Source organism: Eulemur rufifrons, chromosome 2, assembly GCF_041146395.1.
Source record: "Eulemur rufifrons isolate Redbay chromosome 2, OSU_ERuf_1, whole genome shotgun sequence".
Lineage (NCBI taxonomy): Eukaryota > Metazoa > Chordata > Mammalia > Primates > Lemuridae > Eulemur > Eulemur rufifrons.
Window position 1 is genome coordinate 121,904,838 of NC_090984.1, and position 27,492 is coordinate 121,932,329.

Below are 27,492 nucleotides of genomic sequence, written 5' to 3' on the forward strand. Positions count from 1 at the left end.
GTTGGGGGCGGTGAGGGCGGAGCTGCGTGTGTTCCTCGCTGCCCAGGGCCCCGCCCAGGCCCTGCCAATAGATGCTCGGGCTGGTCCGTCACTGGCAGCAGCAGCTCTCCCACCCTGGGGACCTCGCACGTTGGCCCTTACCTTATCCACATACTTGCACCTGTGACTTGGGCACAAGGGGGGCACACAAAGTCCCATTAGTTTGTCCAGGGCAACCTGGCTCATTAGCTACACCATCCTGTGCAGGAAGCTTGTCCCCACTGGCCACCACCATCCAGGAGGGCAGGGGCTGGGGCCTGGGAGGCCCAGGGGGAATGGAGGCTGGGAAGAGGAGACCTAGGTGAGGTCCCGCTGCACACTGGCACTCGGGTGGAGACTCGAACTCGGGGCTCCAGCCTCCCAGAGTGGGAACCTCAGTTCCATCGATTGTAAAACAATCCCCCTGTGTGTGTGGAGACAGGGGCACCAAGAGTCAGGGCAGACCCACTCTGTCACAAAGTCACAAGGTCACACGTGGCCTTGGACAAGTCATGTTCCCCTATCCCAAGCCTCAGTTTCCCCACTTGCAAAATGAGGGTGGCGGGTAGAGTGAGCCCTGGGCCGCACAGGAACGGGGCCTGGCCCAGCCCCCAGTCACTACACAGCACTGCCTGAGCACCCCATGGCTGGCGCCCTGCTCCACAAAATGAGGCCATCATCTGTTTGCCTTCTCCACCAGCCTGCTGGAAACATCAAGTGAGGTGCGAGAGGGCCGGCAGGGGGAGGCTGTCGGGGCCACTTCCCAACAGAGGGACAACCGCAGCCCGGGCTGATTCCTGGGAGCCCGCATTTCAGCGCTGCGCGGTTTCCAAGATTGTGCGTTTTCACCGCCAGATGTGACCCCGGCAGACTTAAGGCCATTCTCCGAGGGGCCTCTGCTCCCTCCTCAGACCTCCCAGACAGAGCACAGCCACGCGGGCAGGCAGGAGCAAAGGAAGTTTATTTACTCCAATAGGCAAAGCCGTCAAGAGGAGACCCAGACATGTCAACCAAGGGCTTTCCCTGAGATGTGGCTTTGCTTTTCCAAGGCTGCACATGGTGTGTGGCTCCAGGCAGCCTGCCCACAGACACCCAAGACGGCCTCAAGGGCTGAGGCCGCGTTTTTCTAGCTACGTCCACTGCCCGGGACACGGCCAGACATGGCCGGGGCACTGCTCTGCTGACTTCTGCTCCAGTCAAGTGTCAAAGCAAAGGACACAGTCTCTCCTCAGCATCTAACAGGGTCAGGGGTAAAGCTACCTCTGGTTTCTGCAGGATGGAGTGTTGAGGATTATCTGGTGGGCGAAAAATTAGTATGCCAAAGGAAAGAGCATGATTTCTGGAGTGGAATACATGCATGGTCTGGAGTTTCATAAGTAAACTGAAAAGTTTCACCCACAAGTCTCAATTTAATAAAAGCTGCCCAATTCTGTCCAATAGTCAATGGTAAAAGTAGCTTTTAAAGCTGGGTGGTTTCTTAGTTAAATGTTTAGCAAAGCTCTTAGTTATTGATTTTTTTTTTTTGGCATGAGCTGAAATACATCTTGTGCTCATTAAACTTCCCTATATCATTTTTTAAAAACACATTTTAGCTTTATAATAATGACATTTTGATTCCATATATGCATACACAGAGTACACGGTTTTCCGTGGCATAGATTTTAGGAGTACAGTTGGAAGCCTGGGATGTTTTCAAATGGACAGTCCTCTGTGGGTCACAGCCGGTTGGCCAGGGGACTTCCAGGCATGGGCTCCACTCCCGGGCTTGCTTTATGGGAGAGACTCCAGCTGGATTCTTGATCTGACCATGCAAGGTTAGCCAGCACCCCATCACCCCACAGCGTCTTGCCCACAAGGGACAGAAGTGATGAAAGTCACAGGAAGAAACAGTATTGAGAATACTCAGGGGGGTGGGAGACATCAGGCCCAGTAATAACCATGTGACAAAAGTCTATAGGTAGCGGTGCTTTGATTGGGCTGGGATTACCGATACATTATATCTCTTTATATGCATAGACTTTAGGGTTACTGAAAGTCGAAGGACAGCTTCCGGGGAGTCATGAACTCTTTCACTATCTCGTCTGTGACCTCCTTGCGCCGGGCCTGGTGCTCGGCGATCAGGGGCTGCAGAACCTCAATGAGCGTCTTCTTGAGCTCGCCGGTGAGCATGGCTCCACTGGTGTAATCCTGCAGAGGGGACAGAAGGGGTGAGAGACGGCCGCTGCCTCCCACCTCTGGGCACCAGCTCAGTCCGCAGTACCCTATCTTTTGTTTCTGTTACCATGACAATAACCCGTACCTTACACTCTTCCTAAAATGACTAGAAACCTGGCTCTGATTAGCAGCTAAGGCTTGCCCGTGGGGAGCACACCCCCCGCCCCACCCATGCTGTGAGCACACCAAACAAACCATCCCGTCAGCCTTCTCGGCTTCTATAAAATACCTGATTTTTTTTCCCGATTGTAACAAATGCTCATCAAACAAACTTAATGAAGTACCCAAACCACAAACAATCAGCAAGGTAAAGAAAGAATCACCCTCAATTCCAATACTCAGAGGTTGATGAGCAGTTAGTATTTCACATTTTCGTTTAGATTTTCTTCCCTGTGTGTTTTACTTCAACATAGTTGATCTCTCACAGCATTTCAATTTGGTATCCGCTACTCACTGTCGGAGGCCTATTTTCCTATGTCACTAAAACTCAAAATAGTTAACGCCTGCACAGTAATCCATCTCATAACAATTCTTTTGTTTTTTAGATTTAAGCTGTATTAAAACACGGAACGCTTCATGAATTTGCGTGTCATCCTTGCGCAGGGGCCATGCTCCTCTTCTCTGTATCGTTCGATTGTAGCACACGTGCTGCCAAAGCGAGCACCAGCAACAATTCTTATTTAATGTTTCCTCTGTTGTACCAAGTCTGTTTTGAACTTTTTGCTATTATCATTTTGAACATCTTTACGTGGAAAGCTTTTTCTTCTTCTCTCGTCTTTTTTTTTTGGAGACAGAATCTTGCTCTGTTGCCCGGGCTAGAGTGCCATGGCATCGGTCTAGCTCATAGCAACCTCAAACTCCTGGGCTCAAGCAATCCTTCTGCCTCAGCCTCCCGAGTAGCTGGGACTACAGGCATGTGCCACCATGCCCGGCTAATTTTTTTTCTATATATAGTTTTAGTTGTCCAGCTAATTTCTTTCTATTTTTAGTAGAGAAGGGGTCTTGCTCTTGCTCAGGCTGGTCTCGAACTCCTGACCTCGAGCGATCCTCCCACCTCGGCCTTCCAGAGTGCTAGGATTACAGGCCTGAGCCACTGCACCCAGCCTCAAACAATCCTTCTGTCTCAGCCTCCCATTTAGCTGGGACTACAGGCATGTGCCATCATGCCCTGCTAATTTTTTCTACATATTTTTAGTTGCCCAGGTAATTTCTTTCTATTTTTAGTAGAGACAGGGTCTCGCTCTTGCTCAGGCTGGTCTTGAACTCCCAACCTCAAATGATCCTCCCGCCTTGGCCTCCCAGAGTGCTAGGATTACAGGTGTGAGCCACCGCGCCCAGCCTTTTTTTTTTTTTTTTTGAGACCAGGTCTTACTCTGTCACCTAGGCTGGAGTGCAGTGGCCTCATCATAGCTCACTGCAACCTCAAACTCCTGGGCTCAAGTGATTCTCCCTTGTCAGCCTCCTCAGTAGCTGGGACTATGAAAGGTGCAAACCACCATGCCCGGCTAATTTTCTACTTTTTTATATAGTCTGGGGTCTTGCTCCTGCTCAGGCTGGTCTGGAACTCCTGGCCTCAAGCAATCCTCTGGCCTCTCCGAAAGTGCTGGGATTACAGGCATGAGCCACCATACCCATCAAAAGCTTTTGCTTATTCAGGACGATTTCCTTGGAAAAAATTCCAAGAATTGGAATACCTGAGGCAAAGGCTATGAACATGTTTTGGGCTCTTTGCACTCGTGGCCAAACTGCTCGCTGAGGCTGCGCCAGTAAATACTCCAGTCCTGTGGGTGTGACCTCAGCATCTGGTTTGCAATCATTGAAAACACGGTCAACAGCAACACAAAAACCCCTGCTTATTCCATAGGTAAATTGTTCTAACTTTGAAGGTGTTAACTTATATTTCTCTGATGACTAGTAAGATGAAATCTTTTTGTGTGGCTACTAAATAAATAGAAATTCGTATTTTCTCTTTTGTGATTTGTTCATGAGGTTTTTCAGCATATGATTAAAAAACATGAGTGACCCTACTCAGTTTTCATCTCATTTCAGTTGAGCACCTGTTCCTAAGGCCCAGACACTGAGGAAGCTCCAGGTACCCGGTTAGTGCCCAGCCTGGGGGCCTCCAGGCACCGTGTCAGTGAGTCGGGGCGGGGGCAGTGTCAGAGGCTGGGGCTGACCAGGCCCTCGGGGCTCCCGTCTCACCTTCCTGATCTGCTCGAGCTTGTCGTCATCCTCAAGGAAGAAGGTCAGGTACATGAAAGACACGTCCACATCACAGTTGCCCCCAAACTGCCTGTGCTCCTCGACGGTGTCTCTCCCTCCAGAAAACGCATGCTTATTGACCTGCGCCAGAAGGGGACACGGAAACGCTCGTCAGTCCTGCCCGTCCTGCACCTGGAAACCAGCCGGGAGCCCAAGTGGGGGAAGTCAGGTCAGCGAGTGCTGTCACATTCTGAACCAGAGGCAGGCGCAGGCCCACAGCTGGCAAGAGGGCCCCCCACGGTTCCTTCCTGCAGAGAAGGGAGGGGTAGGGGAGGAGAAATGAGCTTTGAAGCCCCCTGTCTTCAGAGACACACGAGAATGGAGTTGGGAAGACCAAAGCACTAACTGGGCTGAAATTTTGGGGCAATGTCCTAAGTATTCTCTGATGGTGAGCTTCAAAATAGGATGAGTAAAATTCGTGTTCAGAGTAAAGGATGACCAGGAAGGGCAGCCTGCTCCCTGGGACCGGGGTGCTGGGTTGACAGGGTACACAAAAGCAGGACCCAACCCCAGCTGGACTTCTGCCTTCTCCACTGTGGAAACAAGAACAAGGAGACAACGGATGAGGCTAATGAGGGAAGCAAAAGCCGCGAGGAGTGAGGCGTGGGGAAGGGCCTGCGGGCAGGCCTCCACTGAAAAACAGGCATACTTTTGGGAGCCGAAGAAAAACTCAGAAACTAACAAAATGGCTTTAGGAATCACGGAAGATAAACTTGACAATCTTGGAGTAAGTAGGGTCAAGAGGTGGGGAAAATAAAAGCCAGGAAGGACAGACAAAATCCCTTCAACATTCTTTCAATGAGTATTTGAGAAACCTACTATGTACAAATGTCATACTAAATTTTTTTTTCAAATGGTAAAAAAGGGTGGGAAGAGTCAATAAATTCCAAGTTGCTACATTTAGTAAGTCTCTCCAGAAGAATTCCAGAGCAGATTACTAACCGGATGATTTGGGATCATCTAGAAGCAGCAGATGGTGTTGGGGCAAAGGTCACCGTGAACAAGTGAGGGCTGAAGGAGCCCGTTTCCTTTCTGGAGGGGTGTTGCCAAGAGGGAACAAGTTGGGAAAGTACAAGTTGCTCAAGAGGCCTGGGCAGGGCCTTGCACAAGGGGAGGTGGCACAACATGGCCAGCTGGTGGGCACGTCTGGGAAGCTGAAAGAATAAAGGGAACAAATCGAAGTTCCCCTTCTCTTTACGCAAACCACGAAAACTACGGAAAATACCAAATAAACAGGAAGAAGAAAAAATCAACTAGTACTGGACTCTCCTAGGGTCGAAGTGCCTGGTGGAGTCACTGGTTGTGTGGCAGCCCCAACACCCCCCGCCCCCTGCCGGGCCTTGGGAAAGAAGCTCCAATGTCAGGAAGAAAGTCTAGAAACAGTCTCCCAGGCTGCAAGGGCAGTTTTAAGGGTATTTCAAAGGGCAGTTCCCGGCCCTTTATCGGAGAGGAGAACAAGGAAACTCACGTCTGCTGAGTGTTTTTCAGGATGCACAGGCGCTGCCCAGCGCCCGCATACCATCCCTCCCTGGGTGAAGCCCCTCGTCCTACGGGGGTACCCAGCAGGTGTGCCATACGGGGGCGCTGTTAGGATTACTACAAACATTTTATCCCCAGCAACCCAAAGACCTCTGTTACTGCTTTCTCTGCCTTACAGGTGAGGAAAACCAGACCCAGAGTGTCGAGAACCTGCTTCATGTGACAGGGAGTGTCGGGACTGGGCTGACTCTTCCTAGAACCCCCGGCTTCCGGATGGTGCTGAAGAACTGTGAGCGGCTTAGGTCTGCCACATCAGATCTGGCCAGTCCTCAGGAATGCTGGGGGAATAGTCTGTCAGGCCTGACTTAGGAAAGTGGGTTTGGGACGAGGTGGAGAGCAGTCCTGGTGGCAGGGCCCAGAATGCTGCCACCAGGATCTAAGATGATAGACACGGGTGAGCACTGTGTCTCTGTGTGACAGGAAACAATGCCAAGCAGGAGCCTGGGCTGAGGGACAGAGCCCTGATTCAACTACCAAGCTCTTAGAGCCAGTGAGCTGCGGCTGCTGACCTGGAGCCCAAGGCCTGCTCTGGGAACAGGCCTGAAGGGGCTAGGTGGCCAGGCTGGCAACCTCTGTTATGGATGTCTGTCCTTGTCCTGTAGAAGAGATCCCTCATGCATTCATTTATTTTTAATTTTGAGACAGGGTCTCGCTCTGTTGCCCTGGCTAGAGTGTAGTGGTGCGATCATAGCTCACTGCAACCTCCAACTCCTGGACTCAAGCAATTCTCCTGCCTCAGCTTCCTGAGTAGCTGGGACCATAGGCATGCGCCACCATGCCCAGCTAATTTCTCTATTTTTTGTAGAGATGGGGTCTCATTCTTGCTTAGGCTGGTCTCGAACTCCTGGCCTTAAGCGATCCTCCCTGGTTGGCCTCCCAAATGCGGGGATTACAGGTGAGCCACTGCGCCTGGCCGTAAGATCCCACTTAAGAGGGCTGCCTGTGAAAAGTGCTGGCTGACTCTGTGGGCTCTGGCAGGGTCCCGTGAGAGCCCAGGAGGGCCACGTTTCTGCTCAAACAGTACCGCACTGTCCAGCTGTTCACTGAACTGAAACCTTAAATTAGGGCGGCACGCCGCACTTCACACTTTTCACAGGTGACCTCAGGGAAGCCCCACGGCAGTCTGTGAAGCCAGAGCGAATGCTCTCACGTCACGAGGACACCTGGAGAGCAGAGGCCTGTGGTACAGTGTGAAATATGTTTGGTCTTTGCTGCTGACACAGAGCTCCCAAATCTCTTGTCATTTCCTGAGTGAGAAGGGTGATGGGAGCATCTTTTGTTATAATGTTTGGCTCCTAAAAAATTTCTTGAGTGATAGGAATATCTTTTAAGTCTTTTGATCACACCCGAGATTATACGAACGAGGTGGCCTAGGGTGGGGGCCCAGAAGGGCTCAGGATGGGGCCAGTCACTAGAAAGACCCAGTGATTAGAGGATTTGGGGGTCAGAACTTTCAGCCCCACCCAGCAGTCCCTGGGAAAGGCAAGAGGAACAGGCGGCTGGAGACTGAGCTCAGTAAAAACTCTTGGACGAAGAGATTTACTGAGCTTTGGGGGAGAGTGCTGTGCCCAGAGATGGCACGGAAGCCCTGCGCTGCCGTACCCATGCCTGCCCTGCCCATCTCTTCATCTGCCACTCATCTGTGTCCTTTGTAATAGCCACAATAATAAACCAATGAATGTGTTTCCGTGGGTGCTGTGAGCCAGCCTAGAAAATTAGTCAGACCCAAAGAGAGGGTCATGGGAACCCTGGTTTGTGGCCTGCTGGTGAGAAGAACAGGTGGCCTGGACTGCTGATGGGCATCCGAAGTAGGGGCAGTCTGCTGGGACTGAGCCTTCAACTTGCGGGATCTGACACTACCTCCAGGTAGACAGCATCAGAATTCAGTTGGATTATAGGATACCCAGTTGGTGTTCACTGGAGAATTGCTTGGTATGGGGAAAAACTCGGATACACCTGGTCACAGACGTGTTCCATGTAAAGGTAAGAGAGGAAAGAACGAACTGCCCTGTCATCTTAGAACCCTCACAACCGGGGCTCTGCAGTCCAGGAGCACCCAGGTTCGCATCCTGGCCCTATTGCTTCCCAGCTGTGTGGACGTAAGAAGGCTGCCGGCCCTCTGAGCCTGCTTTCCGCAACCACAAACAGACACAGCCTGCTGGGGAGGCTGCTAGGATTCAGCTGGGCCACACGGCGTGCACGTGGCAGGTGCTCACGCAGTGCAGCCGGCTGCATCGCTGCACCGCTTCTGCTGCTTTCGTGAGGAGGCTTGAGCACATACTCTCCCTCTCTTCTAGCAAGGAGATTCTGGTTCTGGAGCTGCGGTTGGGCCTGACCTCATCCTGCCCTATGGGCTGCTGGTGGCCCTGGTGACCCTTTGTCTGCCTTTGTGGTTCCTAGCTCCTGTTCACTGCTCACCCAGCCCTCCAGGTCTTTGCTGGTCTCTAAGTGGATGAAAAATGCTCCAGAGCCATATGCAATTATTTCAGAACAACTTCTCAAAAGCAAAAACAAAACAACTTCTCAAAAACAAAACAGATGACTTCTCTCTGGCCTTTCTCTCCCCCTCCCCTGTACTCTGCGCTCTGGAAGTTTCAGCTAGAAGTGAAAGGGAAAGAAAAAGTCCCAATTACGCCAGCTTCCAGCTGAGGGGGAGAGCTGGAGGAGGTCATTTCCTAAAGGAAGGTTTTGATATGAAGGTTTTCCCCATTGTCAACCAGAACCTGCTTGGGACTTTCCAGAAGGGTCAGGGGCCTGGCAGTGATTCAGACGGTTGCATTACACATCTAACATACAGTTCCCATCACTCCTCTGCAGTCACTCAGCCCGCAGACATATGCTTGTTTCCAAGGAAATGGCTTTGCGTAATAGTGAAGGGATTACATGTATACGGGCAGTTCAGAACTTAGCAATAGTCTGGGCCCCTGAAAAATAAGGAAGCTCAAACTAAGTTCTACCTCTAGTTTCTCTGGTAACTTGACAAATATTTGCCGAGTGCCTGCTGCGTGCGGCACTCCCAGGGCCGGCAGGACCGCCCTGTTGAAGGACATTTCCCAATTCTGTGTCCCTCAGTGAGAATGTCTGTGGGAGAAAATCAGCTCCTAAGCCCCCCTTAGCAACGGCGCTCCTTTCTGGGGGAAGACAGCTGGTCCGGTGGGTGATCCTCTCTGAGCCGCACTTCTCTGTCTTTGAAAGGAGCAGCGCTGCTAGCTCCCAGAGAGAATTAGGAAGAGAAAACATAACTAAGGCACCTGGCCCAGCACCTGGGACACAGAGAGTGCTCAGAAACACACGAAAATCTCTCCTACGTTTAATAATATCCACGCTGATTATAACGTCAAGCAAACTGCCTTGACTTTGCTTCTAGAACAGAGTGTTAGTAAGAAAGGCAGGAAAAAAAAATTCAGAATTTCACCTAGATGAAGGGACACAAACAAAACAAATGCACCTGGTGTCTGGAACAGGGACAGGCTGCCAGGCTGCCTGTAGTGATGCAGGGCACACAGCTGGCGGCCCTGGAATTCAGCATTGCTATGGCAGCCGACGCCCAAAGCACTAAGCAAGGGGCGGGGTGTGTCCCCGGGCGTGTTTCTGCTCTCACTGGTCACGCTCTGCCCGGGGCACTGCTCACCTTGGTCTTGATCTGCTTGGCGGTGTCGATGAGGAAGATGGAGGAGTTGGGGTCACTGGCACTCATTTTGGTCTGGGCGCCCTGGAGGGCGGGGAAGAAGGTCGAGTGCAGCAGGGCTGGTTTAGGATAGCTGATCCTGGGGGCGACGTCCCTAGTCATTCTAAAGTAGGGGTCCTGTGGGGAGAGAGGGGTCTGATGAGGGCAGCTGGTCAAATGGCCGGCTTCTAGCCAACGAGCAGCCCCCGAGAGGATCTTCACAGAAGACACTCAAGCTTCCACTCAGTTTCCAGAAATCGGCTCCCTCTTCCCCTAGTATCGTTCACCGGCTCCTTGCCCCACTGACGAGCAGGAGGAACCTGCTGCCGGCACCCCAGACTCCCGGACCCGGTTCTGCCTGCTGACCTGGTCAATGGCACATGGGATAAGGCACTGGATGTCCGTCCTGTCTCCGAAGATCTGTGGGAATGAGCTGCTGAAGGAGGGAGCAGCTTGGATGGCAGGAAAACTGATCTTCCCTGAAAGCGAGAAAAGAACATTTTATACATGAGACCAATCCCTTTTCTGGTTAACTAATAAAGGAATAAGCAAAAATAGGTTTTCTCCCCATTATAAAATAGTCAATAAAGAAAACCTCAAAAATGCAGAAAAGTAGAAAGAAGAAAAAAACTGTAGTCCCAATTAATGACCTTTTATCCATTTTCGTTATATTTTACTCGATACATTTCAGTTGTGATAGTACTATAGTGAGTATTTCCCTTGCCTTTTCACTTTGTAGCATTTACCCACCTTGTTATTAGATATAGTCCATTCTGTCAATGTATCATATTACTTCACCATTCTCTAGTTATTGGGCATTTAGGTTGTTCTCTATCTTTAATTATCATTAATTATGATGAATACTTTGGCATATAGAGCGGTTTTCAGTATTTTGGGTGTTGCTGATGTAATCACTGCCCATTTCAGAATGAGACGCCGCATTTCTCTGGAGAGACTAAGAGGGTGGCGCCATCGCTGCCAGCACCATCGTTAAAACACAAAGCAGTGGCGGCCACTCCCCGGGTAAAGTGCCAGGCTCTGCCTGGGGCCTTTCCCGAGCTCAGCTCCTCCTCACAGCTCTGTGGAGGGGCCCAGCGTTTACAAAGTGTGCACGTTCGGGCCCAGGCTGCTCACGTGGCCGGCCAAGGCCCGTACACAGCAAGTAAGTGGCTGAGGCAGGATTCACACCTGGGTCTCTGGGAAGCAAAGCGTGTGCAGCTATTCCTCATGTACTGCTGCCCTGCTCATCACAGCCTTCCCTGTGATAGCGTCCTACCAGGTGCCAGGATTCCAAGGATAAAAATCCCTTTCAAAAGCCACAGGGTTTATGTCCCAATTGTCAGGAATGAGTTGACTGAAACATCAAAGAAAAGGGTATTGCTTCTGTGAAAAGCTTCCCAATAAGGGCTCTCTGTGGCGTTTCTCTCCGTACTCATCCTTGCAGGGCCCTTGCTGACAGGCCCCTGGGAGGTGCTCCCTGCAAGCAGGGCAAACTCTCCCCATGGAGAGCCCCAGAGGCATATCTTGGGGAGCCGTCTTGGCTGGCAGCTTCACTGAAGGCCTGCTAGGCCTGGGGCTGTGCACAGGAAGTGAAGCGGAGGCGGGGTCCCAAGGCCTCAAGGAGACAAAAGCCCACAAGGCCAATACACCTGGAAGACATGGAGACCCACGGAGAGGGACATAAATGTGTGCACATGGCGGGTAAGCTCTGCACACCAGCTGGAGGCAGAGCAACGGAGGGAGAGGGAGGGAGGGGCGGGAAGGGCTCCAGAGGCCTCCAGTTAAGCCCCTCATTTTACAGGTGGGGAAACCGAGGCCCAGGAAGACAAAGACTGGCAGGCTCCTTTGCGAGCGAGGGGCAGACCCAGCTGTCCTCCTGTATCATCCCTGGGCTCCACCCACGGCTGCTCCACACTGATGGGTGCCACTAGAGATGTAGCAACTCCAAAGTTGTCCTTATATTTTTCTTTCTTCTAAACCTTAAAATGGATGATTGAAAAGGACAGACTTGTATCCTGAAGTACAGCTTCACACAGCTCAGAAAAGTGGCTCCACGCATTTTGTTCCAGGGAAAACCCACGTCTGGGGGTCCTATTTTAAGAGACACTTGCAAATGCTAACATCTCAGAGATAATTTAACCCAGGTGTTTGTCTCCTCCTGAACTCAGCTCCTGTTTTGGCGGGAGCGGGGCGGGGTCCACAGGCAGCAGCAGCCCCTTACCGATGCAGTCACTGTCGGTGAAGCCGAAAATGCCTTTCACTTGGTTGAAGGTAACGTGCTTCTGAATCTTCACCACGTTCTTGTAGAAGCCTGGGCTCGCCCTGCAAAGACAACTGGAATCAAACTCCAAACTGGAGGGTGGCCTTCCACCGAGGGCAAAGTCATAGCAGTTAAAATTGGATGTCAACAAGGTGTAGCACGGGCCAGACACTGGGCCACAGATGCAGCCTGGGGACCATACTGTGGTCAAGAAGGTGTGAGTACCAAAAAGGCTAGTCCACAGCGGCTGATTCAAGCAACCTGACTCTCTCTTCTGGATGAGGAGGGGTGTGGATGCATGGCCTGGATCTTGGCAGCCATTCTGCTACCAGAGGGAATTGGGCTGAAGATGAAGCAAACAGAGAGGGGACAGAACCCAGAGTGGCTTCTTATATTGTAACTTCTGACTACTACGTTCAGCAGCTTTTTCTCTAGGCTCTACCCTGTGCTGGCTGCTGTAAGGATAGAAAGCAAAAAACGGGAAGGTAGTGTTTCCTGTGTTTGCCTTGTGTGGCGGGAGCTGTGCTAGGTGCTGGATACACGTCCCTTCAAGTAGCAGCATCGCCTCCACTGCACAGATAAAGGCTGAGCTCAGAGAAGTGAAGGGTCATAGTCACAGCCCTGGTGAGTATAGGAGCTGGGATCTGAGCCTAGGCCTACCTGCCCCAAAGCCTGTGCTTTTCTCACATCTCACAGCTTTTGAAGAGTTTAGACTTTCGGTACAGGATGGAGAACTACTGAACGTCTTTGGGCAGTGGAGAGAGGGGTGTCCAGAGTGCAGGGGCACTGGCTGCCTGGGCCGGGACCAGTGGGAGGCCGGGAGGCTGCAGAGGCAAGGGCCACCGCATTGAGGTCTGCTCCAGGTTGAGCAGAGCCAGTACGGGAGGAAACGTGGCTTTCACTTAGCAGACAGCTACGTTTCAGGCGCTGGGAGCACTGGGCAGGGCAGGAACTGTGTAGCGAGAAGGGACACATCAGGAGCATCCCAGCATCTGTCATCCACACAGTACAATAAAAACACCCAAGAGCAGGAGCACGACAACCACCTGGAAAGATGTGCAGTTTGTCTTCCTGCTGAGACAGGAGCCAGGGCAGGTAGAATGGCCTCCAAGGGAACAGCAGCAGGTCAGACAACGCTCACAGCAGGGACAAGCAGCTGTCTGTCACTGGGGAGGGGCTGTAGCAAAGACTCCTCTCATCCTAGGGCTTGGCAACTGGGAATGCCAGTCACCTGGGGTCACCTTGCACAATGGGGCACCGAGCCCCAGCGAGGAAGGAAAGTCTAAAGTATCCCCAAACTGGGACGGGGCTCCAGCCCCGCCGAGTTTGAACAGAATTTCTGAGTTAGAGCACCTTGACAGCATTCCGTGCCGTGCCGTCCGCTGCCCATGCTGCGCAGGCTGCGGCGAGTGGAGACGCTGTGCTACGAGCAGGAGGGGCCTCCCCTCGGGGATGTCTGACCCTGGGCACAGCTGGGACAGACCCACCACATGACAGCGCCATGTCAGTGCCCATGCATGGAGGCTTCTCACTGGTGACAGTGAGCACACCCGAATGTTTCCCACAAACGGGTGACTGACCAGGTGCCCCCAGCGAGCATCTTCCCTTTGCACTCAGACGGGGTTTAAAGTTGGAGGAGATGCCAGCCCGCGACATTCACTGAGCGCTCCCCAGGGCCAGGCACTGCTCGGAGCTCTCACGTGCGGTAACTCAGCAGTCCTCAGAAACCCTGCAGCACAGGCACTCTCACCTCCTCAGCTTCCTTTATCCTCTGCCCCTCCCTGTGTCCTCGTAACACTTGCCACCGCAGGATCGTCACCACAGGAGCCACCATCACCTGGCTGATTGTTCACTGACTCTCCCCGTCAGAAGACAACCTCAGGACCGTTGCTGGGATAACGGGTTTTTGTTCCCTGCTGCGTCCCCAGCACCAGCCTGGCATATAGTAGATGCTCAATACATACCTATATAACAATGAGTGCAGCTGGGCAGGCAGGGAGTTCTTCCTGTGCCCATGCCACACAGGGGGTGGCCGTCAGGGTCTGAGCCCAGGCGGGCACTGGCAACCTCTGCTATGCTGCCTCCCCCCAGCACTCAGCTCCCCTCACAGGAAAACGGGGGCTCAGAGACTTAAGGACATGCCTAAGGGAACAAGACCAAGTGGGACAGCGCTGGGTCTGGACTCCTACAGTTGTCAGACTCCCAGCCCAGTGCCTTGGCATCACCCACTGCCCCTGGCAGGAAAGCCTCTCTGGGCCCACACGCAGGGGCCAGAAACATGCAGGGGTACCCACACTGACTTCTGTCCTTGTGGAAGCCTCACTACTTCCCTCCTACTCAAAGAGAGGGTGATGGCTGGCTTTATTGTCCCAAAAACAAGGAAGGAGATTTATTAAACCAAATATATAGATTTTGAGTTAAATTCAGGAAAGCAAAAGTGGTTGGGCACAGTGGCTCACGCCTGTAAAGCTAGCACTTTGGGAGGCCAAGGTGGGAGGATCGCTTGAGGCCAGGAGTTCAAGACCAGCCTGAGCACAAGCAAAACTCATCTCTCCAAAAAAGCAGAAAAAGTAGCCTGGCACAGTGGCATGTGCCTGTATTCCCAACTGCTCAGGAGGCCGAGGCAGGAGGATCACTTGAGCTCAGACCTCCCAAAATGCTAGGATTATAGGCATGAACCACTGCGCCCAGCCAGAAATTCTTAAGTAAAGTTCAAAAATAGGATTTAACCTTTAAAACATCTCTCCTAACTTTAGGTTCAACATAAAATAGGCCAGGAGCGTTGGCTCATGCCTGTAATCCCAGTGCTTTGGGAGGTTGAAATGGGAGGAGAGGATTGTTTAAGCCCAGGAATTTGAGACCCTAGGAGTTCAAGATCAACCTGGGCAACATAGTGAGACTCTGTCTCTAAAAAAAAAAAAAAAAAAAAAAAAAACTAAATAAACATAAAATGCTTTTCTAAGGAAATATATCACAGATCCTCTTGGTTGACATATTGTCTCTTTACTCCATGTTTGTAAAGAAACATGCGTCCACCCACTAAACCATATTCATAGACTTATAGATATTTGTTCCTGTCTCGCCACCAACGTGTAAGTTCAGTGAGGCAGGAACTTGGCTTTGCTCCTGCCGTCTGCAGGCCCAGGAGGGTTCCTACCACAGAGAGTACAAATACAGGAACCATGTGTTTTATCCATTTAGTCGGTGGGGGGCGTCACATTGCACCACATGTGACAGGTGAGGCCGGATGCTGGGGGATTGGAGAGGAAGATCTAAATCTGACTTTGGGGAAGGAAAACTCCCAGGAAAAGGTGATACTTGATCATGCATTTGGACGAAAGTATAGGAATCAGCCAAGCTGGGGGTGGCGGGGTCAGGGGAGGCGGCGGGAATTCTGGGCAGAGCACAGTGTGTACAAAGGTGAGGGATGTGGAACTGCAAACTGTTCCACCTAGTTGGAGGTGGCAGTGACGCCAGAGAGGAACACAGGGGCCACTCAGTAAAGGGCTTGTGTGCTAACAGTGAGGACTTTCATCGTCATGTGATGACGGAGGATAGGGAAAGGCATGCGGGTGGGAGGCGAGATCAGAGCCGTGTTTTAGGTGCCAGCTGGCGGGTGGGGGACGAAGGATGTGATGGGCAGCAGTGGGGCGGGGAGAGGCTGCATGGAAGGACACCAGCTGCCGAGCAGCGTCTGCAGTGCTGCCTGGCCGTAAAGGGAGGAGCAGAACCCACGGCATGTCTGTGCTGAGGTTCAAGCAGTTGTATCAGGTTGTTTTAAGAAATGGGGTGAGAGCAAGGAAATAAAGTGCCATGAAAATTATAATAACAATGACATCTGTGTTCTCATGGATATGACACAGACACTAAACGGAGGTGCCAGGACTTGGACCCCAATCTGTTTCCCTTCCTTCAAGGATGCCACAGTGCCTCTACACTCACATGGCAGAAACAAGACTGATTTTTAAAGAAATCTACTAGGTAAAATCAGAAAATTAATTATTTTACTAGCTGGTAGAAAGGTTAGATTTCAGATCAGGGCACCTGTTGCTCTCAATGGGTATGAAGCTGTCAGTCCATACAAAGGGGCTCTGGGGAAGTGGCGACAGGCAAGCTCTGTGCTTACGCCCACCTGGGTGTCCCGTCACACCCCGCTTTGCTGGGAACTGGGAGAGAACACGGGGGCCCTGTGCTCAGCGGCCGCCTGCGCCACACTTAGTACAGCAAGATGGAGTCTCCACCTGCCGAATCAACTCTTCCTGGGGAATCACCTTACCGGGAGGACCACGTCCTAGGAGCTCAGGAAATATTTGATCAGCTAAATAGATTTCTTCTTGTGATGGTTGACCAAAGTCTCATTTTTCTAACACATTTCTTGGTACTCATTTAGGATGAAACTTACAGGATTTTCAGAATAAAATATTTTGGCCCATTAAATGGCTGATTTAAAATATCAGACTGTGAAGGAATTGTGTAACCAGTGAGTCTTTTCTCTGTGAAGAAAAAGGCACACCGGAAAGGCGAAAATGTCGTAACTCTGCAAGACTGACTATCCTTGGGGAGAAACTACAAAGAGGAAGTGCTTTTCTGTCACAACTGAGGATAAAAATCTGAGGTGTCATCATGCTGTGGCTGAGGGCGTATCTTACATTTCTCTAAGTAGAATTATGAAGGCAAGAGTTGAGTCTTTAAGATAATGACATTACTTAACCCTTTCTATGTATATACACAGCTTTCCACTTTCAAAATTATTGGCAAATGAAACCAATAAGCCAGATCATAACATTTCATAAGGGAAGAAAAACGTTTGCCAGGCCTTAACATCATTTCAGATGTTTCAGGTTTAGCTGGGGTCACGATGACTTGACATCTACATCTACTTATTTAAAAGGCAGCCAGGTGCCTTCTCCTTACCCCATGTAGTCGAGGTCAGAGAAGATGAAAGTCTTGTTGATATCAAAGCCGCAGGCAATGATGTCCTTGGCATTCTCCACGGCATAGCCGTAGGCCTGGTCCAGGGTCAGGTCCTTCCACAGGTACTTCTCATCATCCGTCATCTGGATGACCAAGGGCACATTAAACACATCCTGCAGCCACCTAAAGAAACAGGGCAAGAAAGCTGACATGTCATTCCCGCTTTGGAATGCCATTGTGCATCTGAAAACACAGTTCCTACTTACAACGTACGTTAAAACTTCCTCGCCTGCAGAATCTCACTGCGCGGGGAATCTGGCTGTCAACAGCGATAAGCACTGCTACCGTTCATCGACTAACAGGGCCCTGTATGCCAGGCTCTGTGCTAGCTGCTTTACATACTTTATTTTTGTTTTTGGAGTGACTCAAGAGATACTTCATTTCTATAACACATTTACAATTTAAAAAGGATCTTGCTTACATGATCTCATTTTACCTGCAGAACAATTTGTAAAGTAGAATATTTGTCACATTTCACCCGTAAGGGAACTGCTGCTCAGAAATGATGCTATCACCTTTGGCAAAGCCTTGGTTGGTTTTGAGGACACTACCTTCTTTAGTCTCCCCTCATTATTCTTTCTCAGGAAAGGTTTTTCTTCTGTAGTCCCCTCAAATATAGATTAAACACAACTATTATTGGGCCTCTCTTCTCCTATATTCTCTCATTAGATGACCTCATCTATTCTCATGGTGTAAATCATCACATGGAAACCGACATCTGCCAAATCTACTATACAGAGCTCAGATCTTTCCTTTGGGCACTTGACCTACATGTACACAATTACCTCACAATTACCTGCCTGAGTTCTAACTTTTATCAAGCATGTCTAAAATGTAATTAATTTTTACCCTACACTTGCTGTTTCTCCTGTCTTCCCTGTTTTGTCAAACCACACCACCAGCCACTCCAGTGATGACAAACAGTGCCCCCCATAGCTCTTCTTTGGCTAATTTCAACACTTAATTACAAACATGAACTACTGTAGGGTAATTTCTTTTGTGATATATGACATAATCCCTGAAGGAAAGGGCAGAGTCCACAAAGGACTGTCCATTTCAGGCCTATCCATTTGTTTTCGTAATACTATTTGTGGGATGAAGCTATTTTAGGAGTCAAGATTTCTGATGTCTATTTCATTGACAAAAAGCAGTGAATAATTATAAAAAAGAGCTGCTTTCAAACGTGGAAACCATAATTATCCAGTAATCTAAGTAGTAAACTACTCAAAGGTACTACTGGCATCACACTACTACTAACCGAGAACAAGAGCACTGCAGGGATGAGTTAGTGCTCTGAGAATCAAATCTGATGCATAAGCCATCCACGTAGGATGTTCCCCCCAAAACTCAATACACGAATTCTCAAATGCTACCAGTTGCTCACTTCAAGCAATTCTTTACTTTGCTGAGGATTTTCTTCTTCTTCAGGGTGTTTGGATGTCGGCTCTCACATGGAGAGGCGACACCTTCAGACCTTTTGTGACCTGTGTGATCCTACTCCACTTTACACAAGTAGACTTCAATAGGTCCCTTTGTGCTCCTTGTATGAGCTGTGACAGGATCCTACTTCTCTGCAGCTGGAACATCCAATCTGTTTCTGTGGCAGCTCTAACTGCAGTAACAGTCGTTCGCGGAAGGCTTGAATGCTAGGAATATCTCGCTATGTCGCATATGCTGGGTTTTCATTTTCTCAGACAACTGCTGAGCACAATCCTTAACTAACTCATCCAACGTATCTTCCATTGCCGACTGGAGCCCGCACCTACATTTTCATGGACACATATTGTATATTATCTTCTAAACTATTCCTTATTTTTGATGGGAGCAGGCTTTTCATGTTGATGGGGCCTTGGTACAGGGGGCAAACCATCCTCTTCTGCTGGGTCCACAAGAAGGCTGGGCAATTTCCTCGGGCTGCTGCTGACTCATGCTGCCCCACCAGGTGACCCTCGCCCTTCGTGCCCCATGAGCTCTCCTTCCTGCTCCTGCCTGGCTCACCTGCTGCCCACAGCATGCCTATTTTTGGGTTCCCTCATGCAATGGTCCTCTGCCTGCACCAGGGAGAGCTCCAAGCAGACTAGGGAGAGGAGGTGACCGGAGGTTCTCAGGACACCAGGCCTGCCATCCTCCCACTACACACTTTATTTTGAAGGTTTACAACAATTTTATGAGGTAGGTATTATCTTTTTTTTTTTTTTTGAGACAGAGTCTCACTCTGTTACCCGGGCTAGAGTGCCATGGTGTCAGCCTAGCTCACAGCAACCTCAAACTCCTGGGCTCAAGTGATCCTCCTGCCTCAGCCTCCCGAGTAGCTGGGACTACAGGTGTGCACCACCACGTCCAGCTAATTTTTTTATTTTTAGTAGAGATGGGGCCTCGCTCTTGCTCAGGCTGGTCTTGAACTCCTAAGCTCAAGGGATCCTCTGCCTCAGTCTCCCAGAGTGCTAGGATTCTGGGCATGAGGCACTGCACCCAGTCGATATTATCACTTTCATTTTGCAGATATGGAAACCTAGGCTCAGAGAAGTGAGGGACGTTGGTCACATGGATAGGGAGCAGGATGAGAAGAGGAACAGGTCCGGCTGACTCCAAAGCAGTGCTCTGGCCACCACTTCCATTCCTCTAAAGTGAGCCCAGGAACAAACAAAGTGGCCAGAAGCCACAAAGGTGCTGATTCCCTGACATCTTGGTTGCTCAGCAAACATGAACTATTAATAGTGCTGTCTTGTCAGCTCTAAACATGGTTTGTAAATAACATTCTCGATTCACTGTGAAGGTGAGAAAAGCCGTATGATGCGATACTTACTTTGTGAAGATAAACGGGATGAGGTGACCCACGTGCATTGCTTCAGAAGAGGGGCCTCTGCCCGTGTAGAGATAAAACGGCTGCTTATTTTCATAGGCGTCGAGAACCTGATTCATGTCTCTGTAGGAAAACAGAGAAAAGAAATAGTGCAATTTCTGAAAAATATCAAAGTACCAATGCTCATTTGGAAATAAAAAATAAAGAAAGAGACAAAACATGGGATAATAACCAGAGTTTATCATCTTTGGTGCTTATGATGTAAAAATGACAGGAAACTTCTACTGAAATGGTTTCTCCTACGAGTAATAGTTTTAAAAGGATAAGACATGCAGGTTTAGAACAATGTGCAAAAGATGGATACAGCTGCACAGCCACTGGGACTCTTCTGGAATTCCTCCCAACAATGCTGACACTCCGTGTGCCCTGCACACTTCCCTGGAGGGTACCAGGCCAACAACACACAATCCTTGTTTAGAATCAGCCAGCCCTGAGACTCAGACCCGGACCAGGAACACTGCAGGGATCTATACAGCCTGGCGAAAGGAGGAAAGGGAGGAATGTCCCTGGGAGTTCAGATGTCTCCAGCTGGAGACACGGTTTCCATCCCTCAGCCAGGTTGGGACTAGGTATCTGCGTGTCACCATATAGTCAACCTCCCACCCCCTGACTGGGGTACACAGACAATGCACACAGGTCCTCCTTGCTGCCTGTGGTCAGAACCACCTGGCAGGCTGTTCCAAATCCTGGCTGCCTGGGCCCTACCTCAGAGATTATGATTCAGTGGGTCTGAGGTGATGTCTGGGAATCTGTGTTTTTAAAAAGCTCCCAGAAGGATTCCAATGTTCAGCAGGGTGGGAAACCAACACTCAAGACTGTGAGTGTTCTTTGTTTCTCGACAAAGTGCACCCAAATAAAAGAGGAGGAGCTACCCTTTCCAGAGGTCCGGGTGGGAGAATCCAGATAGCATTCTAAAGTGACTTTTCCTTACACTTCCCAAGCCAAGGGCCAACAGCGCTCATCTCTGGGCTGACAGGATTGTAGGTACTCTGGTTTTTGTGTTTAGTTTTGATTTCTTCCCCATGGAATGATCACCTACTGCTTTTGAAATACAGAAAGAAAAAGACCTTAATTTTAAGAAAAGAGTACTTCTCTTGTTCTCACAACTAACTGAATTAACTTTCATGGGCTTATAGAAGAAAATGAAGCTGTCCCACGAGCTGTTTCTCATGCATTTATAGGAAGTATCTGAGAACCCACTGTGTGCTAGGTCCTGGGGTGAGGTGCTCCTGACAAGCGTGCAGGAGTTCACTGGGGCTCCAGTTTTGAGCTCATATTTTATGAGGATGGTTTCCAGGAGGAAATCGTTCGGCTAGCGAGGGAGCCCAGTCACTGCCCAGCACTTTCAGCTTGACAGTGCACGGTAGATCTCACTGAATCCCCAATTTTACAGATGACAAAATGAGCTAGAAGGGCATTCTCAAATTTGAGAATGAGCAAAGGCCTCCAGTTTTATGCTTCTCTAAGCCAATAGGCAACAGGATTACTATGTGGAAGTAAATGAAGTCAGTCAGAAGGGCAGTGAGAACCATAAAATGCTAAGGTAAAAAACTTGGATTTAGGCTAAACAGAACTGGTAAACCTTGAGCTAAAGTGACTAAGAAAAAGAGAGAGAGAAGATTCCAATTACCAAATCAGAAATGTAGGATGGGACATCACCATGGACCTTACAGGAGTAAAAAGGATTACTGTGTAAGGGAATACTACAGACAACTATAAACCAACAAATTAGATAACCTTGATGAAACACAAATTCCTAGAAAGAAACAAACTCCTGAAGCTAACCCAAGAAGAAATCAAAGTCTGAACAGATCTATAACAAGCAAAAAGATTGAATTAATAATCGAAAGCTTCCCACAAAGAGAAAAGCCCCAAACCAGATGGTTTCACTGCTGAATTCTATCAAATGTTCAAAAAAGATTTAATGCCAATCCTTCACAAACTCTTCTTGAAAAATTGAAGAGAAAATACTTCCCAACTCATTCTGTGGCCAGTATTACCCTGATACCAAAACCAGACAAAGACACTAAAACAAACAAACAAACAAACAAAAAAACCCCAACAAACTATAGACCAGTATCCCTTATGAACACAGATGAAAAAATTCTCAACAACTCACAAACCAAATCCAACAATGTATGAAAAGGATTATACTCTAGTCTAAGCAACAGGAGGAGACCCTGTCTCCTAAATAAATAAATAGATAAATAAATTAAAAAGAATTATACATCACAATCAAGTCGGATTTGTCCCAGGAATGCAAGGTTGATTCAACATATAAAAATCTAGGCCAGGGCCGGGCGTGGTGGCTCACGCCTGTAATCCTAGCACTCTGGGAGGCCGAGGCGGGTGGATCGCTCAAGGTCAGGAGTTCGAGACCAGCCTGAGCAAGAGCGAGACCCCGTCTCTACTAAAAATAGAAAGAAATTATATGGACAACTAAAATATATATATAGAAAAAATTAGCCGGGTATGGTGGCGCATGCCTGCAGTCCCAGCTACTAGGGAGGCTGAGGCAGTAGGATTGCTTGAGCCCAGGAGTTTGAGGTTGCTGTGAGCTAGGCTGACACCATGGCACTCACTCTAGCCAGGGCAACAAAGCGACACTCTGTCTCAAAAAAAAAAAAAAAAAAAAAAATCTAGGCCAGGTGAAGTAGCTCACACCTGTAATCTTAGCACTCAGGGAGGCTAAGGCAGGAGGATCACTTGAGGTCAGGCATTCGAGACCAGCCTCAGCAAGAGCAAGACCCTGTCTCTACTAAAAATAGAAAGAAATTAGCTGGGCAACTAAAATAGGGGAAAAAAAAAAATTAGCCAGGCCTAGTGGTATATGTCTGTAGTCCCAGCTAGTCAGGAGGCTGAGGCAGGAGGATTGCTTGAGCCCAGCAGTTTGAGGTTGCAGTGAGCTAGGTTGAAGCCACGGCACTCTACCCAGGGTCTCAAAAAAAAAAAAAAAAAAAAAAAAAAAAATCTGTCACTGCGATATACCATATTAATAAAACAGAGGACAAAACCTGCATGATTATCTCAACAGGCACAGAAAAAACACTGATAAAAATCTAACATTCTTGCATAATAAAAACACTCAACAAACTAAGACTAGAAGGAAACTTCCTTAACATGATGAAGGCTAATTATAGAAAACCCACAGCTAACATTATACTCAATGGTGAAAGACTGAAAGCTTTTTATCTAAGATCAAGAATAAGACAAGGATGCCCACTTTCACCACTACTAGTTAATATTGTACTCAAAAGTTCTAATCAGAGCAGTAGGAAAGAAAAAAGTCCAAATTGTAAAGGAAGAAGTAAAATTGTCCCTATTCACAGTTGATATAACCCTATATATAAAAAATCCTCGGCCGGGCGCGGTGGCTCACGCCTGTAATCCTAGCACTCTGGGAGGCCGAGGCGGGTGGATTGCTCAAGGTCAGGAGTTCGAGACCAGCCTGAGCGAGACCCCGTCTCTACTAAAAATAGAAAGACATTATATGGACACCTAAAAATCTATACAGAAAAAATTAGCCGGGCATAGTGGCGCATGCCTGTAGTCCCAGCTACTCGGGAGGCTGAGGCAGTAGGATCGCTTGAGCCCAGGAGTTTGAGGTTGCTGTGAGCTAAGCTGACGCCACGGCACTCACTCTAGCCTGGGCAACAAAGTGAGACTCTGTCTCAACAACAACAAAAAAAATCCTATAGAATTCACACACAAAAAAACCTATTAGAGCTAATAAACAAATTGGGCAAAGTTTCAGGATATGATTGACACTCAAAAATCAGTTGTATTTCTATACAGTACCAATGAACAATCTGAACATAGAATTAAGAAAATATCATTTACAGAAGCATCAGAAAGATAAAATCCTTAGGAATAAATCTAACCAAAGAAGTGCAAGACTTGTACATGGAAAACGATAAAACGTCACTGAAAAGTAAGACATTCATGGTCATGGATGGGAAGACTTAGTATTTAAAGATGGCAACACTCTCCAAACTAATATAGATTAGGTGCAATCCTTGTCAAAGTCCCAACTGCCTTTTTTTACAGAAATGGAAAAGCTGATCCAGCAATTCACATGGAAATACAAGGGACCCAGAATACCTTGAAAAGAACAAAGTTGGAAGACTCACATTTTCTAACTTCAAAGCTTACTACATCTTGGTGAATATTAGCTACATGATAAAAAAAAGAAAAAAACCTTACTACAAAGGTACCGTAATCAAGACTGTATAGTATTAGCATAAGGACAAATAGATCAGTGGAATAGAATTTAGAGTCTAGAATTAGACCCTTAAATACATGGCCAGTTGATTTCAATAAGGATGCCAAAAAAATTCAATAGAGAAACAATAGCCTTTTCAAAAAATGGTGCAGGGACAACTCCATATCCACATGCAAAAGAATGAGGTTGGAGCCCTACCTCACCCATATACAAAAAAGATCAGGGACTAAAATATAAGCACTAAAACCACAAAACTCTTGGAAGAAAATGAAGGTGTAAATCTTCACGACCTTTGATTAGGCAGTGGTTTCTTAGCTATGACACCAAAAGCACAATGAAAGAAAAAATAAATTGGACTTTGTCAAAATTAAAAACTTTTGTACTTCCAAGGACACTATCAGTAAAGTGAAAAGACAATCTATATAATGGGAGCAAATATTTGCAAGTGATAATATTGATAAGAAACTAGTATCTAGAATATATAAAAACCTATTATAACTCAACAATAAAAAGACAAATGACTCAATTAAAAAGTAGGCAAAGGATCTGAATAGACATTTCTCCAAAGAGGATATAAAAACAGCCAATAAGCACATGAAAAGATGCTCAACATCACTGGTTGTTAGGGAAATACAAATCAAAACCACAATGAGATACTACTTCACACCCACTAGGAAGGCTATAAAACAACAACAACAACAATATGGACAATAACAAGTGTCGGTAAAGATGTGGAGAAATTGGAACCCTCATGTGCTGCTGGTGGGAATGTAAAATGATGCAGCTGCTGTGGAAAAGTTTGTCAGTTCCTCACAAAGTTAGACAGAATTACCATGTGGGTCTTTAATTCTACTCTCAGGCATACACCCAAGAGATGTAAAAACATATGTTTACCCCAAAACTTGTATACAAATGTTCATGGAAGCATTATTGATAACTAAAAAGTAAAAATAACCCAAATGTCCAACTTCTAATGAATAGATAAACAAAATGTGGGCTATATCCATTCAATAGAATATTATTTAGGAATAAAAAAGAATGAAGAGGGCCAGGCACGGTGGCTTACGCCTGTAATCCTACACTCTGGGAGGCTGAGGTGGGAGGATGGCTTGAGGCCAGGAGTTTGAGACCAGCCTGAGCAAGAGCAAGACCCAGTCTCTACAAAAAAATTAGCCAGGTGTGGTGGTTTGGGTCTATAGTCCCAGCTACTCAGGTGGGGCAGGAGGATCTCTTCAGCCCAGGAGTTTGAGGTTGTAGTGAGCTATGATGATGGCTACACTCTAGCCTGAGTGACAGAGCAAGACTCTGTCTAAAAAAAAAAAAAAAAAAAAAAAGGAATGAAGCACTGACACATACTACAACATGTAGGAATCTTGAAAATATTATGCTAAGTAAAAGAAGCCAGACACAAAAGGCCACGTTATCTGAAACGTCCAAATCTATAGAGACAGAAAGCAGATTAGTGGTTGCCAGTGGCTAGCGGGAGGGAGAAATGGGGAATGCCTGCTAATGGGTAGGGGTTTTCTTTTTGTCATGATCAAAATGTTGCAGAATTAGATAGTGTGATAGTCGCCGAACCTTGTGAATACACTAAAACCCACTGAACCATACACTTTATTATTTTTTTTTGCTATTGTTGAGACAGAGTCTCACTCTGTTTCCTGGGCTAGAGTGCCATGGCATCAGCCTAGCTCACTGCAACCTCAAACTCCTGGGCTCAAGTGATCCTCCTGCCTCAGCCCTCTGAGTAGCTGGGACTACAGGCATGCGCCACCATGCCCGGCTAATGTTTTCTCTATATATTTTTAGTTGTCCATATAATTTCTTTCTATTTTTAGTAGAGACGGGGTCTCGCTCTTGCTCAGGCTGGTCTCGAACTCCTGAGCTCAAACAATCTGCCCACCTCGGCCTCCCAGAGTGCTAAGATTACAGGCGTGAGCCACCACGCCCGGCCACATCATACACTTTAAAATGGTGAGTTTTATGGTATGTGAATTAAATCTCAAATTAAGAAAAAAGCTTTGATTACATTCTGCCTAGAAAGTGGGCTCAGCAGGGCCTGGAGTTCTTTGCAGGGAGAAGTTGAAGACTGCCGAGTTCTGTCCTGGGGGTGCTCTCCAGTAACCATGAAGTGCCAGCAGAACAGTACAACCTACCTCGGATCATAAATTCCATGGACACAGCTTTAAAAATGGGGCTGCCCCAACCCAGGTAATCTGAAGGGTGAGAGAGGTCGAAATCGTTTTGGAACCTTCCCATTTCCTGATGTTATCTGCATGGAATTTATGGTTGAGGTGGAGCTACTCTGTTCCGTGTACCCTCTGTTAGTTTCTCTTTTGATATTGTTTATGAGTAGGCTAGGACAATAGGAGGAAGAGGGTATGTAATTTCGGGAAGTCTACTGTTTATCTTGAGGGAAACGTTGAACTTGGAAATGTTACTCTCTTTTGTTTTCATGACATTTTATAATTTACAACATCATGAATGCTGGCATGAATCTCATCTGCTGTGAACCTGACCCCTACCTTGTGAGGCAGGCCGTTTACAAATGAATAAACTAAGGGCTTGAGGGAGAACGGACAAGCAGGATCCCACAGTGAGTTACCCACAGGACAGAAGGTGATCCCAGTCTTCCTACAAGCGGCTGCCACTTTTCCCACAGTACCAGGCAGCTTAAGAGAGGAGCTGTCTCCTGATTTTTTGAACTAAAAGAGGAGGACTGACGAGAAGGCCCGTGGTGAAGGGCCCTGACCTGTGTGAGAAGAAGATGCCTCTGCGCAGGAAGCGGTGTGGTCTCTGGCCAGTGGCTCTCTCTATTCGGTTTATCAGCTCTTTGTCAATTTTACTGCTTCCAAATCGAACTGGAAAAAAAATTGGAAAAAATAACGGATGACGTTTTTAGGTGGCTGGAGGTTCAGTGACCAGATATTACTGAAATAAAGGGGAAAAACAAGTGATCCATGCACAATCTTAATGAATCCAACCTTTTTAGGTGTTCTGCTACAGATCCTTTCTCCTAACACAAAGTAAAAGGTCTTTTGTATTAAATGACAGCTGAGATCACAACCAACAAAACAGGAACTAAATTACAGAACACAATGCTGTTTTGCCTGAGATTGGATTCTGATGGGAAACGTACCCAGAATGCAGGCTAGCTGTCAACTTTTGACAACCACATATACAAAAACATACATACATATATATTTGTTTTAAGGTAAAATTTATATTCACTGACAACCATGATTTCTCACATTTTTTTTTTTTTTGAGAGAGTCTCGTTCTGTCTCCTGGGCTAGATTGAGTGCCATGGTGTCTGTCAGCTTGGCTCACAGCAACCTCAAACGCCTGGGCTCAAGTGATCCTCCTGCCTCAGCCTCCCAAAGTGATAGGATTACAGGTGTGAGCCACCGCACCTGCCGATTTCTCACATTATTTATTGAACTCAATGTTTGTCCTCAAGTGAATTTTCCCTC

The 27,492-nt window shown here is 48.0% G+C and overlaps 1 protein-coding gene and 1 non-coding gene across 4 annotated transcripts in view; both read right to left on the reverse strand.

Annotated features, from left to right (window-relative positions):
* Window positions 1-968: 968 nt before the first annotated feature.
* WARS1 (tryptophanyl-tRNA synthetase 1) overlaps window positions 969-27,492 on the reverse strand; it is a 38,907-nt gene continuing 12,383 nt past the window's right edge. For all 3 annotated transcript variants that reach the window (XM_069465301.1, XM_069465300.1, XM_069465302.1), the window contains exons 4-11: window positions 26,772-26,880; window positions 19,741-19,860; window positions 16,875-17,057; window positions 11,922-12,022; window positions 10,067-10,179; window positions 9,665-9,838; window positions 4,435-4,575; window positions 969-2,205 (exon numbers count right to left, since the gene is read on the reverse strand). In XM_069465301.1, coding sequence (XP_069321402.1) covers window positions 2,044-2,205; window positions 4,435-4,575; window positions 9,665-9,838; window positions 10,067-10,179; window positions 11,922-12,022; window positions 16,875-17,057; window positions 19,741-19,860; window positions 26,772-26,880 — 1,103 coding nt within the window. In that variant the 3' untranslated portion in view covers window positions 969-2,043. The remainder of the gene's footprint in view (window positions 2,206-4,434; window positions 4,576-9,664; window positions 9,839-10,066; window positions 10,180-11,921; window positions 12,023-16,874; window positions 17,058-19,740; window positions 19,861-26,771; window positions 26,881-27,492) is intronic.
* Window positions 2,791-2,896, reverse strand: LOC138381051 (U6 spliceosomal RNA). Its single transcript, XR_011233001.1, has one exon. It is a non-coding gene; the product is annotated as a U6 spliceosomal RNA (small nuclear RNA).